At 36.3% G+C, this 13,614-nt stretch overlaps 1 protein-coding gene across 1 annotated transcript; it reads right to left on the bottom strand.

The window, feature by feature from the left end:
• Nucleotides 1–307: 307 nt before the first annotated feature.
• On the bottom strand, nt 308–1,481 carry LOC126880711 (homeobox protein Hox-C4a-like). Its single transcript, XM_050644753.1, has one exon. The coding sequence runs from the start codon at nt 1,226–1,228 to the stop codon at nt 308–310; it is 921 nt and encodes a 306-aa protein (XP_050500710.1). The 5' UTR covers nt 1,229–1,481.
• Between the last annotated feature and the right edge of the window lie 12,133 nt (nt 1,482–13,614).

Consider the following 13,614-nt stretch of genomic DNA (forward strand, 5'->3'; position numbering starts at 1 on the left):
AAACAAGCTATGTATTTGTGTCTTAGGTCTTAGACAAATATGCAGAGGCTAAAAATAGTATTAACTGGACATAATGACAGAATGTTATGGTAAAAATGTTGTTCTGCCTATTTTCTTGTGGCATCTTAATATATTTGGTATCTTTACCGGGAATAAACCACAATTTTATTTTAAAATAAGTTTCGATTTTCACTTCGGAAAAATTGTAAATTGTAGCTACGTGGCAAAAAGTTATCATATCGTAAAAAGTCTTTGTAGATTTATAGATCCAGATCCAGAATATAGCAATTCATCGAAAAAAAGTAAACTAGGTATTTAATAACAAAAAGACGTCAAAGCGGGTGAAGAATTCATGATAGGTAAATTGTAAATTAATAGGAATAGTAGTCCTCAATATATTATTAATAAGTAATATATATTTTTTGGCTTCCTTAAGATACAACAAATATTTGTTCTTTAATTTCGTATCTGCCAATTCAAAAACCAAACTCAGGTACTTACATGCTCCTGCAACGTGAACTTTCTTCATCCAGGGGTAAATCTGCCTATCACCATCCGCATCATCATCCTCTTCTTCGTCATTGTTTGTAGAACTACCCTGATCGTCTATATCGTCAGGTTCATCAGACACATTATCCTCTAATCTGAGTCCTAATTCCTGCAACGAGTGTCCGGGGGGCGATCCCCTCGATTCTTGTCCATGGCCCACGGAAGCAGGACTACACACACTAGAGTTCACATCACTGGGTTGCGAAACATTAGTCGAAATGTCCGAAATACTTTGTAAAATGTTCGAGGAATTGCCAACCGAGGATTGGTTGTGATTGTTTGATATCGATCCGCAATTGACAAGGTTCTGTTGATTCTCGTGCAGTATAGGCGGTCGAATCTGGTGCGAATGTATAGGGGGTGCATGATGCAGTTGATGATGATAATAATTACCGTAACTACCGTATCCCGTTCCAGACAAAGGCATGCCTCCTGATCCGTACGACGTAGTTTGGTGATGATTGTGGTAGCCATATTGCAGGTGATGCTGAGGCTGATTCAAATGATGGTTCCCGAAAAAATTCTCGGTCGGAGAGGGTATATAACTGTTCTGACTATACTCTTCACTAGGCGGAAATTTCGGATCGACAACAACACCACCTGATATATGCTGAGCTTGCTGATAACTCGACGGCAAAGCTCCAGAAACGGGGTTCATTAAAAACGAACTCATGATCATTAATTTTTCTGAGCTCTTCGGTAAAAGCTCTATAAATTTCGCCGGAGTTTACGGTGGGGACTTATAACATACTAGGTATTACATTGGAGTTCTTTTTTCCAATCCCCTACTATATGTTCGTCTCTCTTACTCGGAGCGCCGTAAACGCCCACAGAGAGGAATTAACTAACCACGTGACGAGACGAAGGCCAATCCCGATCCGTGACGTCACTGTTCATGATGGATGACGGCTGGCTGGCGCCTGAGTGGGAAAGGCCACAACACGCGGCAGATCGCACTGTTTTCCGTTTTATACACTTATTCGGATCTAGCCTCGTTCGAACACAAACAAAACAATGACAAAACCGTTCTGTAAACGTAAAATTATCTACTAGAAATCCACACACATAAGTTCTTCTTCTTTTTACTCTAAATACAAGAAGTATAGTTTCATTATAAAAGTCAATAACCACTTCAAACGATAATTATTTGTTTTAAACAAATACTGTTCACCAGTAAGTCCTTCTATAAACAAAAAACACAGGGTTTAAAGCTCATCAACAAGTAACTCTTCCGTTCTCTTCGAGTGTTTGTTGTGGACTAAAGTAGAGGTAGCAGAATAAGAAGGATTGGATTTAGAAACACTTGACTCCTCCCACTTTATTTTGTTGGCACTTATCGAGGCAGTTTTACCTTTCTCTTACGCATCCTTCTTTTGGTCTCGTGGGAGAAAAAGAGATCGAAAAAAGCTCTTTACTTCTTGTCGATGTGAGTCTCAGGAGAGTTTTTGATCTTTGGATGAAAAAGTAGTAAGGTAGATTACAATTAATTGAAAATAGAGGAGTTGGTTGGAGAATTTTAATAATTTTAGTGTTAAATAACGAACAACAGCTTTTGAGGCTATTTTATAGAGTGATTTGTTTTAATTTGTCAGCTAATATGAAAATGTCAATAGCAGGTAAATTAGATATTTGATATAAAAAAGAGTATGAAGTGAAATAAGTAGATATGGGACCTATATAAATCGGTTTTAAAATGTTCTCCTTGTCTTCCGATACCTAGTCGTCATTCATTTTGGTCTTGTCAAAGGTTTTCATCTAATTCTCTTTCTTCCAGTTCTCGATTTATGCCTTCTCTCCAACTAAGGCGAGGTCTTCCTCTTTGTCCTCTACCATGAGGAGTCAACGGTCGACGTTAGGATTTGTTTCAGGAGTCATTCGTCGGACATTATTTGAACATGTCCATACCATCTAAGGTGTTTGGTAATAATATTATCTACTATTGTGTGTTTTATCTTCATTATTTCTCTTATTCTGTTGTTAATTACCCTTTCTAATCTTGATGTTCATTCCGAGCGCTTCCAGAAATCTACGCCTATTGCTTCAAGTTTTCCCTTGTATCATTCTTCGATTCGCCATACTTCACTGCTGTAAGTGATTATAGCTACTCTTAAAAATTGTATTGTACATTCTAATGTTTATTATTGTGTGATATTGACTGGTCTCACACGATGATTATTGAGAAGAGTACCTAAATGATTTTCCACAAGGAAAAGAAAATGTTTTCCTGTAGTTGGCTGTATAGGTACCATCAATCACAAAATTGGAAAAATCCTTTGTAAAAAGTATAAAATTTTATTAAAATTCCTTTAAAGGGCTACATCACAACAAAACGTTTTCGATTTTATAAAAAAAGAATATGTGTGTACTTTGTACGCACGTAAGAAGTTATACTTCTATTATAATATAATTTCAACGAAATAAATATACCTACTTAACAGTTACAATACAAAAAATTAACAATAATTACCAAAAATGAACCAAAACTTAACAAAGCCAAATATTTAAAAAATATATATGAATCGTCCGGGATTTGAACCCACAATCTCGCGATTTTTTGATCTCTGGTCCAATGCTCTACCAACAAGGCCATCAAGCCGCATGCTACTTACCTTTCAGATATAGGTACATAATTATAGATCACGGTGACAAGTGAAATATAAAAATAGATGTTTTATTATTTTACGCCCAAGGAAGACAAATCCAAAGACACAAAATTATAATAAAAAACCTTTTAAACCACCTTTTTCAAATTGCGCAAGTTGTATTATTAATATTAATGTTAATAAATGAAATATAAATATTTTGACGTTTCACAATTTGACAATTCACTTTTAACTGCAGTGCCTTAAAAATTTTAAAGCACTAGTGCCTTAAAGTAGCATTTTTAACGCTCCTATGGAGTCCTAAAAATTGCATTTTTAACACGTTTGTCGAAAAATATATTTAAAAACACTAATATATTCTTTCCACGCCTTTTCTGGACTGATACATACATAAATTAAAACATTTTGAAGTATAACTTCAAAAATATAATATGAAAACTATTTAAAAAGGCAGTATAACTATTAACTAACCTTTGTTGTTTCTCTTCCCACAAATTTTAAAACGCAACAACCATACATAACCAAACCGTCAACCGTCCAAACCACAGCTGCGCTACAGCTGCCATATTGGATAATTTTTGAAATGTAATTTGAACATCCAATCAGAACAAAGTTATAATGCGCATGCGCCGGGATCGTAGGTTTTAACATATAAAAATTCACCCTCATATCGCGCGTAAAGAAGTATAACTTAAAAAATCATCATCAGTGTTAGATAACATAGATACGTTAAAAGTGCATACTTTAATAAAATGCCTTATGATGGTCACATGGCAACTAGGATAATGCCCTAAGGTAATGTATTGAAATTTCCCAACACGTGGGATTGAGTTGTTTACATTTCAATGACTTAATGGCAACTCATTGAAATGTAAACAAGTCAATCCAACGTGTTGGGAAATTTCAATACATTACCTTAGGGCATTATCCTAGTTGCCATGTGACCATCATAAGGCATTTTATTAAAGCACTTTTAACGCATCTACAGTAGGAAAAATGAAAGAATACCCATGAACGAACATATAAAACACGCTGTATTTTCCTGTCACCGTGTCACACAAAAAATTGGCCAGCGCAAGTACATGTAATAATTATTGTTACATGTACTTGTACTGGACAATTTTCTTTGTGACACGGTGACAGGAAAATACAGCGTGTTTTATATGTTTGTTCATGGGTATTCTTTCATTTTTCCGACTGTATGTTATATTTAAAGGGTTTTTACCCGAATATTTTTTTTGTAGCTCAGCACACTGATGATCATTTTTTATAAAAATCGAAAACGTTTTGTTGTGATGTAGCCCTTTAAAGGGATTTTAATAAAATTTTATACCTTTTCCAAAGGACTTTTCTAAATTTTTTAAATGATTTTCTTCCCTAGTTGTTTCTTTCATCTATCGTCTGGTTTATGTTTCCTTCTTGTGTGATGGTTATACCCAGGTCCAGGTACTTATAGTCTATGAGTCGCAATGTTTAATTAGTAGTATTATAATGTTTAACATTATTAGTTTAATAATACAGTGGACTCTCTCTATAACGAACACGGATATTACGAGGTTTCGCTTATAACGAGATACACTAGATGTCCCATGAAATTTCTATTGAACTATAACACCTCTATAACGAGGCATATTTGGTTATAACGAAAAAAAAAATGAAATCGATTAATATGTTTCTTTACCTGTTTTTAGCGCAGTAATGGCTATAAATAAATACCCCAACTGCCGGTATACCTATAGAAATGCCCAATATCTGTGTTATTATCGAGGTCAGTGCTGTAATAAACTCCACCGCCTGTAATAAACTTATTTCTGTGTATCTATCGACCGATATTGAATATTGTAGGAAATTTACAATTTATGATAGCGAAGTCTCATTGTTCAGGCCGACCATCGATACCTAATAAACTACGTAAGAGGCATCAAAACGTTTGAATATTATTGTTCTCTGATATAACGAGATCCGCTTATAACGAGGTAAATAATTCGCCATTTCAGTTCTCGTTATAAAGGGAGTTACTGTAGTATAATACGAAGTAAAGTAGAATTATGAAATGGGGGAAAGACTTATTTTGATGGGGGAAAGATTCTTTCTGATACGACATCAGCCGCAATATTTAATAACGTGAATGATTTTATTGGAAAACATTGTTTAGATTGGCTGAACCGATGCCCGGATCACATTATTTCAATACTGCGTTCCAGACGAGCATTGGAATGCCACTGGAGTTAGATATATAAACCTACACTGGAATGAAGCATTCCAACTATCTCAACCATCCCATCTGTTGGTCAACAATCACATAGTCAATTCCCCAGAAGGGAAAGCCGAAGCATTCAGAAATTCGCTTCAAAACAATTTTCAAACTCCAGATAACCCGAACTTTGATCGCATATTTAAATTCAACACAGAATACATTGTAAATGTTACTCTCAACCACTACATTCCAGTCTATGATCCTATCATGGACCCCCTCACAGACAGGGAAACGGAGAGCTTTTGCCAAATCGGCAAAAACAGCGCTCCCGGACCTGATGGCATCAACCGAAGGTGCCTCAAAAAACTTCCAGAGAGTATCATTCCTCTTCTAACTAAAATATTCAATGCATGTCTCAAAAACAGCCACTTTCCTACTCCTTGGAAGGTGGCCAACACCATCATGCTTTTGAAAAAAGGCAAACCCCCAACCGACGTGGAATCCTATAGACCAATTTCATTAATCAATACTCTGGGTAAAGTTCTTGAGCTAATCCTAAAAGAGAGGCTCAATGACTTTCTCGAAAACCACAATATCATACCAAAATTCCAATACGGATTCCAGTCAGGTAAATCTACTAAACATGCATTAATAGATTTCACTACCAAAGTTACTCAAACCATCAACGATGGTTCATTCGCCATAGCCACATTTCTGGATGTGCAGAAGGCTTTCGACCAGGTCTGGGACGACGGGCTTGTTCGGAAACTTCTGGACATCGGGCTACCATTGTAATTTACCAAAATTGTACACTCCTACCTCCACAACCGTACTGTCAGAGTTAAAATAGGCGATCAAAAGTCCACCCCCTTCACTCCACAAGCTGGAGTTCCCCAGGGTTCAGTCCTAGCGCCGCTGTTGTACATCATCTACAACAGCGACATCACTAACCAAAATATCCCAGGTACTCGGCTGTTTCTCTATGCAGACGACACGACTCTGCTCTCAACAACCTCTCGATACAACCCAAGACTCCTCTTCAGAAGAGCCCAGGCTCTGTTGGACGGCGTCGGCGAATGGTGTTGTAAGTGGAGAGTCAAGCTGAACGCGAACAAAACAACAACAATTGTGTTTCGCGCCCCTTCTGTGTCTAATAGAATCATACGCAATGAAGACGACCAATATCCACTGAGACTGTTGGGAGAAAGGCTTGTTGTTAGCCCGACTGCGAACTATTTGGGAGTACTGTTCACCAGGACTCTCAACTGGGACGTAGATCTAAAGGCAACTTTAGATAGGGTAAGGAACAGGGCCAGACTTCTCAACGCTCTCTCGGGAAAAATTGGCAAGACACACAAGAAGACTCTCATTCACACTTACAAGACCTTTATTCGACCCGTCATGGAGTACAAATCATGTATCTACTCTCTTTGTTCAAGACAAAAACAAGAGAGGTTGTTGAGAACAGAACGTAGAATCTTGCGTAGATGCAACTATGAGCACTGGCGATATCCCTCAAACGAAATCCATAACATCTCGAACACCCCCAAAATCACCGAGAGAATAAACTCTCTGAACAGGAACTTCACAATCAAAGTAATCAACGGCCCCCCTTCCGACACACAAGAATCTCTCAAATGTTCCTGTTCATCTTCCGGCCACGTACTCCACCGAAAGCCCAAACGCAAAAAGATTCATGTACCGTCCGCTCTAATGCAAACATGCATTGACGAACTCCCGGTGGAGTACGAAAACATCCTTGAGGCTACCCCGTTAGCCTACCGTACCCACCTCTAACATTTCCTCTTCCCTACCCCGAACAGGGAGAAGTTGGTTTTTTGCGGTTTCCCAACTTCATTGCACAATTATACCTGTTCGTCCCAAGAAAATAGCCGCAACTATTTTCTCCACTCGAACGCACACTGTCCACGCTGCGCTCAAAGCCACCTCCTGACCGCCGACGAGGGACGCAGGTTCGCCTGTCGTTGTACAATGGTTTCTAGGGAGACTGGTCGAGAGCAAAGCACGGACAGTACACGTAAATGTCTATGGAACCAACAACAATCCAACAAACTTTCTTCTCTGTTGACTTCTTAGCCTTCTGGACACCATCGTCCGGCATAACCCAGGATCCAAGAACACCAGGACACGGCGCTTGCCCCAGTGTGTTTTTCGGACTGTTTGCTTTTGCTGCCAACACAATACATTCACCTCAAACCCTGAAGAGGACAAAATCCTAAACGGGGAAGCACATTGAACGCATTTCTTCTAAAAATTATCTAGACAAGCAAATCAAACAATGTGGCTGGCTGAAGCATTCCAGTGATCAATCCATTCCAGTTGATTGGAATAGTAGTTTATTTTCATTCCACCACCACTGGAATAGTGTTAATTGTCAATCCATCCTTCTTTCTGCGGTCTCGTGCTTGTGGGAGAAAAAGAGATCGAAAAAAGCTCTTTTCTTCTTGTCGATTTGGAAAATTATTTATAAGCATGGAAATTATTTGATATACCTAGCTAACCAGAGTATGGAGCAAAATAAGTATGTATATATGGCGTTAACAGGCCTTTTTGTCCTGAGGTGCTCTCCAACCAATATCCTTGATTTGTCTGCTTTTCTGCATTCTTTCTAGACGACCGAGCCATTCTAGTCTGCGTTTTCTCACTGTTTTTGAAATCGGCGCGTTAGCATACAGTTGGTACACTTCTTCGTTCGTTCTTCATTCATTATTTTCCAATCTCCCTCAATTACTTTTCCGCCAAATACTCTAGTTTAGTATCTTTATATCCCAGGCTTTCAATCTATTGAAATCTCGGCCCTATAGCATTGTGGATCTTATCATCGTTTTGTATACTTATTGTTATTTTCATATTAGGCGATATCTATTTAGCCTTAATTATTTTGTTAATAGCCCCAGTGCATCTATTACTCTTGGTCAGTCTTATCTGGATTTCTGCTTCTTCCTTACATGTCTGATCGATAGCTGTACCCAAATAAATATATTCGTCCACCTTCTCAAATTCTATCTCTGATCCATCTTTAGCTTAAAGTGTCCCATGCAATGCTGTTTCTTTCTTTTTTTTTCCCGCAATTTCCGTATGTTTGGATTTATTTACATTTACTTTCAGTCCAATCTTAGCGCTAATCTGAAACAGTCTTCTGCCTTACTTCAAGTTCTTCTCTAGTTCTTTCAATGAGAACCACATAATCAGCGTAGGTACGCCAAGCATTGGTGTTCCTTGTAGAAAAGAGTTCCGAACCTATTTATCTCACTATCCCTAACAATTTTTTTAAAGCTATATTAAATAACAAAGTGGACAATTGGTCTCCTTGACAAACCCCTTTCTTCACTTGGATTTCTTCTGAGACTGTATCATTGCATTTCACAGCACAAATGATTTTGAAAGTATCATTCCTCCTATTCTTGTTACTTGTTTTGGTACACTAAAAAATATTTTACCGTTTCTATTAGCGAGTAAAATAGGTAATATCATGAAATGGGGAAATACTTATTTTACCAGCTGCCAAAAACATCACAGATTGTGTTTTAGGAGAAAAGGCAGCCAAACTATGTTTGAAATGAAATAAAAGAACAATTATTATTATTCTGCAAGTCCCTTTCCCTGATGTCGTTTGACGACATCAGTCGAAATATAGGATAATAAAGTGACTTTTTATTAGAAAACATTCAGCATTCCAGACGAGCGTTGAAATGCCACTGGAATAATGAAAACCTGCACTGGAATGAAGCATTTCAGTGATCAATCCAGTCCAGTTGACTGAAATGGTGGTCTTTCTTTCATTTAGCTCATGCATTCCAGCTTCCAGTACCAATGCACAGGGTTTGGATTGGCTAGAGTGAATGAGAGTGATGCCTAGTTCACATTATTCCAGTTCAGCGTTTCGCAAACAAGCGTTGGAGTGCCACTGTAATAAAGTAAACCTTCACTGGAAGGAACTCTTCCAGTCCATAGCACTCGAATAGCATGTTAATTATATATTATCATGAAATGGGATAAAGACTTAAGTAGGTATTTTATCAGCTGTCAAAATTATCGTAAATTCTGTTTTGGGAGAAAAGGCAGCCAAGCTCTTTTTGAAATGAAATAAAAGAAGAATTCTTATTCTATAAGTGCCTTTCTTGTACGACAAAAGACTTTTGGCAGTATAAAATATCAAACAATGGTAGACACACTTATGAAATTTGGACTTACAAAATATCTCCAAATTATAGAAAATGTATACTGGAATCAATGACCAAAGTTGCAAATCAATAATTCACTATCAACTTAAGAAATGCGAATAATAAGCCAGGGCTGTATTTTATCCCCTCTACTATTCAATATATAGGTACGTAGAGGAAATACTCCAGATAGCGATTCAGAATCGTTGGAGGATTTTCAAGAACTTCTTAATAATGAATAAAAATTTGGCCTAAACATTAATATTGACACAAAAAAATTCATGGTCATTAGTAGATAACAACATAATCAAGCAAGCAAGATCGGCAAGGAATAAGTTGAAAAATTAATTATGCCGGGATTCTGCTATTCTTACGACTCCACATGGTAAAATGTATGGCATGGCCCATAATAAAAAGTATACGTAGCTGAAACATGGTGCCTCAAATTAAAATCAATGAATCACATAGAAATAATTAATATGCATATGAATCACATAGAAAGAATTAACAGACAATATTCATGGCTGCAAGAGTTTGATGAGGGATTCGAAATGCAAGACATTTTTACGTTGGCAAAATTTTTCAAGGATACTGATCACGGTTTTACAAACATGCCTAGGCTTAATTGTTCATTAAACCCTATAAGTAGGGGAGGAAAGCATGTTAAACGTGCAGTCACTCGAGCGGTATGAGGACCTATTTTGTTGTGAAGATTAGGTCCTAAAACCAAAAGTTAAATTAAGTTTTCCATTTTAGTGGGGACTTTCTATTTTTTAATTTAATTTTCCATTTCCAACAATCGTTTTTTCCGATTATAGCGCCATCTATCCATAATTCGAAAAATGTCTCGAATAAAAGTTACTTATTTTTACGTAAGAAATCCAAATCTGCAATAAAAAATGGGAACGGCTATTTAAGATTTTAAAGTAACCCCCACCCCACCTCCCTATGGGGTCGTATTTGGTGCCATTCGATAGATTTTTCAAAAATATTCAATACGTAAATATATTTTTCAGTTTTTCGATCTGAAGTTCATTTCGAGAAATGTCGCGGGGTTCGTATATAAAATTTTAATTTTACCCCCCACCCCTCTACGTGGGGGATCGTGTTTGATATCATTCGATAGATTTTTGAAAATATTGAGAACGTAATTTTTATTCTTTCGATATGTCATTCATTCCGCGAAATATTCGCTTTTTTCTTGTGAAACTTTGTGATACCCATTTCCTTACCCCCGCTCGAAATATACACTGTTTGCATTTACTTACCTTATCTTAATTTGACGATTTCGAGTTTTTCTAAGGATAGATTTTCTTTTTCGCTACCTCCCTTAACGAACTCACCTGTATTAAGAGCGAATATTATGTTAGAGGTATATTTACAGGGTACAAGGTTTCTCCCATGTGATAATCTGACGCGCTCGAGTAATTGCAAAAATCCCAGCGCTCCCCTTCCACTATAATTTTTTATTATTTGAATCATCATAATACAATAATATATTATTGCAAATGTGGAGTTTGGTCATGATCATCTTCTTCTTCAGGTGCCGTGTCCGTATTCAGACGATGGCTGTCATCATGTTTACAAGTTCCTGAAACCTCTCTCTATCGGCTGCTGCGCGAAATAATTCTACTACCGTGGAACCACATCATTGTCTAATGTTACGTAACCATGAAAGTTTCTTTCGATCAATCCATCTCTTTCCCTCCACTTTTCCTTATATTATAAGGCAAAGTAGATGGTATTTAGGCCCTCTAATACTCTAATTATATGGCCGAAGTATTCTGTTTTTTTTTCCTCTTTTTGATGTTTATGAGCAGACGTTCTCAATTCATCATTTGGAGAACATTTTCATTGGAAGTGTGCGAAACCCACGATATCTTTAGGATTCGTCGATAGCACCACAATTCGAAATTCGAATGCTTCTAATTTATTTAGCCTTGTGGTTTTTAACGTCCATATGTCATGATCAAAATCATAAAAAAGTCAATGCTCTCAGGGAATGCAGAATTCCATTCTGCATTCTCTTCTATTAGTTATTAATGAAATTAACATTTCTATGAGTAAAACTTCTTTTTCAAAATCTAAAAATTTTTGTTGTGGAAATAAAAATACTAAACTGATGCATTATTTATTTTAGAATTTTCAACTACTTGCTATTATGTATACAGAAAAATATAACTGGAAAATATAGATACCAACAGAAGAGCGCAATCATGCTATTGTTGTTCATAAAAGGGTATATACAGGGTGTCCAGAAACTCTACCGACAAACGAAGACAGGAGATTCTTCAGATAATTTTAAGACAATTTAGCTCAATTCGCCTAGTCCGAAAATGCTTCCTAAGGGAGCTAGAGCTCTTTGAAGATGGCTTCTTGTAATTAGTTTTTAAAATCGATTCCATCCATTGCCAATTTCTAGTACCGATCATAGGCGTCCGTTTTGGGTAGAGCAATGGTTATTTTTATCACAAAACTTTTTTGTCTTTAACTTTTAAGCATTTTTGATACTTGATTATTAAATTGTGAAATATTCTAGTACTAAAAGGTACTCTTGGTTTGAGTCCGTAGGACACACGGTTTTCTAGAAAAATCAAATTGAAAATTTTTCGTTTTTTGAATTTGAATAAAAATTGAAAAAAATTTAAAAAAAAACGGTGTATTTTATCAACTTAAAGCAAGAGTAACTTTTAGTACTAGAATACCTCATAAGTTAATAATCTTGAGTCAAAATGCTTAAGAATTAAACACAAAAATGTTATGCGATAAAATAACCATTGACCTGCCCAAAACGGACGCATATGACCCGTACTATAAATTCGCAGTTAATGAAATCGATTCATCTCTGAAATATAAATAAACGTACCAGTTTTCGGATTTCTAAATAGTTTTTTTTTTTAATTTTTTTTTGGAATTTCAAAAAAAGAAAAATTTTCAAACAGATTTTTCTAGAAAACGGTGTATCCTATCGACCTAAAACAAGAGTACCTACCTTTTAGTTGTAGAATATCTCACAATTTAATAATCCAGAGTCAAAAATGCTTAAAAATTAAAGATAAAAAAGTTATGCGATAAAATAACTGTTATCCTACCCAAAACGGACGCCTATGACCGGTACTAGAAATTCGCAATGCATGAAGTCGATTTATTTCTGGAAGATAAATATGTGTACCAATTTTCGTTTTTCTCAATAGAAGCGTTCTGGAGTTATTTAAGAAAAACCACTTACAAGACGCCATCTTCAAGGAGCTCTAGCTCCTTTAGGAAGGATTTTCGGACTAGGTGAATTGGGTTAAACTCTCTTAAAATTATCTGAGGAATCTCCTGTTTTCGTTTGTCGGTAGAGTTTCTGGACACCCTGGATAATAAATATAATAATTATTTTCAATGAAGCCTTAATAATCATCAAGGCTTCATGGACCGAACACACAAATTAACAAGACTAGGTATTACCTAACAACAGAAACAACTTGTAATTTCTGATTAAAAGCTATCGTACTTTTTAACCAGATCTTCTATTTCATTGCATCTGTCGGAGAGCCACCTCTCTTTTGCATTTTAAATTTTATTTCTGATGTTTCTCCGAATTACTTTGTATTGCTAACTGTTTTCTTTGTTCTTCCATAAGTTTAAAAATTTCTACTGTCATCCAAAGTTGCGTTTAATTTTTCAAAAATGGTTTATTCACAAGGGCATGTTGAATGCTTCCCCATTTTTGGTCAATAATTATAGTTTTCGCATTATCTTTTATCACTTTCCTTAAGTTCTCGTTTCTTTTAAATTTCTGCGTATGCTTTGTCTTGTTTGAACCGCCTTGTATTCATATTTTTTTTGGAGCTAAGGCTCTTTACAGTCTTTAGTTTCATCCTCATTGACAAAATAATCTGGTTGTTATCGGAGGACATGTCCCCTCTTTAAAAAGGTTTGGATGATATATAATTTCTATATCTTCTGTTGACAATAATACAATCTATTTGATTTCTGATTATTTTGTCAGTATAAGTTCCTCATTGATACAGAAATCAACCAGTCTATCGCCCTCTTCATTCCTCTCTCCGAGTCCTTATCATCCCACACGATT

This window comes from Diabrotica virgifera, chromosome 2, assembly GCF_917563875.1.
Source record: "Diabrotica virgifera virgifera chromosome 2, PGI_DIABVI_V3a".
NCBI classification, from domain to species: Eukaryota; Metazoa; Arthropoda; class Insecta; order Coleoptera; family Chrysomelidae; genus Diabrotica; species Diabrotica virgifera.